Source organism: Cariama cristata, unplaced genomic scaffold, assembly GCF_000690535.1.
Source record: "Cariama cristata isolate BGI_N322 unplaced genomic scaffold, ASM69053v1 scaffold8329, whole genome shotgun sequence".
Taxonomy (NCBI): Eukaryota; Metazoa; Chordata; class Aves; order Cariamiformes; family Cariamidae; genus Cariama; species Cariama cristata.
The window spans coordinates 2821-7448 of NW_009635165.1; the positions used below are offsets into that span (position 1 = coordinate 2821).

The window sequence follows — 4628 nt, forward strand, 5'->3', positions numbered from 1 at the left end:
GGGAGATGGTTACTCCTTTATGAAATAAAATCAGAGGCACAAGCATCCAAAACCACAAGTGTGTTAACAACCTGAGATCAAAGTGATTTCAAAGAAGCTGAATTACACCAAGTTTCTCACAGTAAGAGCTCTAATCACCAAGCAATCTAGAGACTTTTCCAACAAACCAAAATGGGAGGACTTTGAAAACAAGACAGAATTTCCCAAATGTTAGGTCACTTAAGTATAGGCAAGTAGGCTCTAGACACATTGACCGTGTTTACTTCATTATTATTCCAGGCTTAAACTACAATGCTTAAGCGAAACTGTTTGGCCAGCTTAAATAATGAACATTAGCTAAGACGCAAAGAAGTGTTTTTATTGCAAGCAGAGTAAGCAGCAAGTGGGTTGCATCTCACGTGAGTGTGACGGAAGGGCAGATTTAAACCACCCACCCTTCTGTTTCTAGTGCTCATTGCTGTTAGGTGTACATCATTTCTGCCATGTGAGACATTTTCTTTGGAATATACAAGTAGTATTCCATGTATCCCGAAAGATCTTCAATAGTCACATCATCCACAAAGGCCCTGGCTTGCTCAGAGCAAGAGCGTGGAGAACTTGATGGAGTTCTTGATGGCAAAGACTGGGAGTGATCCTCAGAAACTGTTCTTCTGTCAGGTGCCAATGGGAGGGTGTTCTGCAAGCCAGAGAATTTGTACACTTCCATATTTTGCCATCGTTTACACTGACAGGCTTTATCTGCACATGCACATGGCTTACTCGTGTTCAGCTTGGACATAGATTGAAAGTCAGAAAGCTCCGTAGTCTTTAGGCTTGCTTCGGATACTAGAGAAACGGCAGCTGGAGAGTTCTCCTGTCTGTTCTCTGATGCTGACTGTGTAACAGAAGCTTCCAAAGACTCCACATTAGCTCCCTTCTGGCCAACGTCAGGAGCAATGCTGCATCGTTCGTGTGCACAAGCTTCCTTTGGCACTGGCATCCCAAGCCCACTGCTGTTGTCCTGGGCATCAATCTGGCTCTTGTGCACTAGCTGGTTGCACGTGGAATGTGGTTTTGTGCTGCAATGGATAAACTTTGGAGGATGAAGAATTGGAGACTTGGAACGCCTGCGACGCTGGGTTCTCACAACTGCTCTTGAAGGCTTCTTCATTGACCTACCAGGGAAAGATACAGAAGGGAGTGAAGATTCATTAAAAGGCTTATTGCTGGATTACAAATAACATCAGGTAAAATCTCTACTGCATTTATATCGCATGGAAGAGCTTTAAGCTCAAAGTATTTGCTCCGGGTATTGTGCTATCTTGGAATTTGACTTTGTTCTAGTCAAGCAGTTGTATAAAATATAAAAGGAACACCTGAGAAATGAAACCGAAAGTGCATGCTTTTAAGGTTAGAGAATGAGTAAAGCATGTGAGACATAACAAAATAATCTAAGAGAAGGGCAAAGCACAAGAAGACAGCACAGAACTAATGAATCAAGGTTAAAGGGTGGTTTTGTTTCAGTAGATGAGCGTGAAATTCTGCGTATACACTCCAGAAACCAATTCTTTATTTTAATCTCGTTCCCAAGGCACAGTGACAGCTTCTGCCATGTCAAACAACGATTGAAAGAGATGCATTCATGATTGTCTGATTCTTGTAAATAAGAATAGGAGTCACATATAAACAGAAAAAGCTGGTGTACAGTATTTTAAATAGTCCTTTAATAGAGAAAACTTGGATGCCTTGTTCAGGGGTGTAGTTACGAGAAACCTTTACCTATTTAAAACTCCATTTCAATGCAGTATCATTTGAAGTAGTCTGATAAACCCAAGGTTCTCTTACCCATGCCAGGTTTCCTTAGGAGTACACGCATTCTTAGGTTTGGTTTCATCCGCCACTGTTCTAATTAGTGCTCTTGGACTTGGCCCTTCACCCACAGAGAGAGAAGCAGTAGATCTGTGAAAGACAGAATGAAAAGTTAACAGCATAGACTGGTTAGCATTATGAACATGAAAAAAACTTAAGAATCTTCTTTCCCAGAAAAGATTGTTCGAAATCATTTACAATATGTCTTAAAAGACCTGCTCACAAAGAAGACCCAAATCAGAAAGATAGTGTTTACACATTCCTATCTTAAAAGTTTGTATAACAGACTGTTTCACCAAACACGATGCCATTCAGCAACTAGACTGCAAATCCAAACTCCATATGGCAATGACGAAGCACACACAATGGCTAAATTTCAGTTTCCCAGGAGAGGGGAGGGGAAAAGCACCATCACTGAAGAAACACGTCTTTTTTTCCAGAGACAAATAAGCCATTCTCTCCTAAAAATAAATGTTCTTTGGACATAAATAGACTTTGTTTAACTGAAGAACACTTAAGCCTCTGTCTAGGGCAACGTAAGCTAAAACTTTTCAGCCTATTGCAAGTTCAATCACTTAAGCAAGAGAGTTGTGTCAGATCTTCAACTTCTATTCAAGCCAGGGACCTTAGAAGATTTACTAATTTTTCTGGTGCTAGAAATTCATCCCAAACTCTCATTTTCAAGGAGCTGTAATAATCCCAAGAACAACTTTACCAAGTTGTGACTTCACGTATTACACTGGAATTCACAAGGAAATTATCTTCCAAATACTGTATTAGTTTAGTTTGTAAGCTGGGCAGATCCCCTGAAAAGTGAAAATAAGTCCCCACACGCTGATTTAGGACAGGGTTAATTGATATTTAATAGAGTCCAAACTATTAGCCAAACATCTGCTATTTTCTATTTAAACGACAACGAACACAGAGCAGAAAAATGAAGGGCAACAGTAAAAACACCAAAGTAATTAAGTGTGCCTGACTGGGGCTGGGACTACAGATACTTGAGAAGCATTTGCGTGGCGATTCATTTCTAATGAGTTTAATTACTTAAACGAAAGATAACTTTAGAAGCCCATCTACTCACTAGCTAAGTTGTATGGTAATTCTAATTCTAGTTACCACCTTGATATTTACACACAGCCTTACCTACGCTTTCATTTCCATTACGGGCATAATTGCATCACTGACAATAGCTTACTGAAACACGGCACTACGCAAGTAATAGGTAATGGCGCACATTTGTCAGAGAAAGCCTTTTTTCTTTCAGATAAAAACGATCATCACCAACAGAAGACACATGCCGCTTGTGTTCTGCTACCTGGACAGGGAGGGTAAGTGCCACATGTCGGATCTCCCACAAAACAAGACAACACAAAAAGCATTCTTTCCCATTTAGTGATTTTGGTTATAAATAGGAAATTTGTAAGTGACAGCAATGAAAATAGTTTGTGTGGGAATCATGCACTGAATTTAACGCTCTCCTTTACTGACATGGAAAGAACGTTTCTCTCCTGGGAAAAGTTTATTCTATTATTTTATGAGTTTATTCTCATGACAGGCCTTCAGAGCTCTGACAATATGCTAACTTCCATAGTAGAGTTCTAGTGCTATGGACATAACCTCTGGCAGCCAGATTCATGCCAAAATTCATTTCCAGTACGTTGTCTACTGCTGACTATAGTTAGGTTTGTTTCAAGCCTGCTGGAGCTAACAACGATCAAACAAATTACAGCTCCTTGAGAAACGCAGTCTACAGCTAGTGAATATATTTCAGTTTCTTTAACTAGAACAAAGGCTGTCAGTGCCTAACCTTTTGCAATTACCTCATTCCTTCAAATTTAACAGCAAGGGTGTTCCCTTCGAGTCCATTTATAATGTGTTAACTCTTTACCTCCCTATGGTGTTACTTACCCAGCTGTGTCAACTCTTAGCTTTTTGAATGCTGTCTGCAGGCTTTCCTCTTCTCCATCCTTAGCTTCTGTTTTCATTATTGGGATGGCCAGAAGGTGACAGAGTTACCATGTACTGCTACAAGCAGAAAAAAAAGATGTATGAAAATAAGGACCAATGCCTTGTTAAAAACATGAGTTGCCCAGCAGCATCATAATACATGAAAATAAACTTAAAATAGCACACTGAGCATACAAAGCTGAGGTCATTCTAGTGGAACATTTTTGAAAGTTGATTCAGAGCAAGCTTTATGATACCCAAGAATGGAACAAACAGTCTCGTGTACAACTGCACAGGTGAATTAGCAATTTAAAGTAAAATTTGGTGTCAGTAGCATCTTGCACATCCATTACAGTCGAGACAGACTCTTATATTTCTTTCACAGTGTTACCAGAATAATTCCAGAAGAGATAAAAGGCGAGAAGGAACAACACCATTAGAAACAGTCAACTTTCTACAACTACTATTTCCAACTTTGAGACTTGATGTTACATATATACTTAAAAAAAACCAAAAATCAACAGATTTCTCTTAAAACAAGAAAAAGTTTTAAGCAAAACAAAATTTTTTGATCTTATGTCTAGATCCCAGCAAGAGTTACACAATCCTATCAGAACGTGGTATCTTGATTGCAAATAGCCATTAAAATTTTCTGATATCAGCTCCTGGACAAGTATAGATGCAAATAAGAATACAAACAGCCAACAGTAAGCCCTGTTTTAAATAAAAAAGGAATTGATAAAAACTGGTTGATGTTTTTGGTGGTGTTTTTTTGTTTGTTTGGTTTTCTGGTTTTTTGTTTGTGTGGGGTTTTTCTTTTCTTGGTGTGT

At 39.0% G+C, this 4628-nt stretch overlaps 1 protein-coding gene across 1 annotated transcript; it reads right to left on the reverse strand.

Moving 5' to 3' along the window:
- Positions 1 to 343: 343 nt before the first annotated feature.
- On the reverse strand, positions 344 to 3877 carry OSER1 (oxidative stress responsive serine-rich 1). The gene is made up of 3 exons (XM_009707419.1): positions 3760 to 3877; positions 1825 to 1938; positions 344 to 1154 (listed from the first exon to the last, which is right to left on the reverse strand). The coding sequence occupies exons 1-3, from the start codon at positions 3834 to 3836 to the stop codon at positions 461 to 463; spliced, it is 885 nt and encodes a 294-aa protein (XP_009705721.1). The 5' UTR covers positions 3837 to 3877; the 3' UTR covers positions 344 to 460.
- Positions 3878 to 4628: the final 751 nt, after the last annotated feature.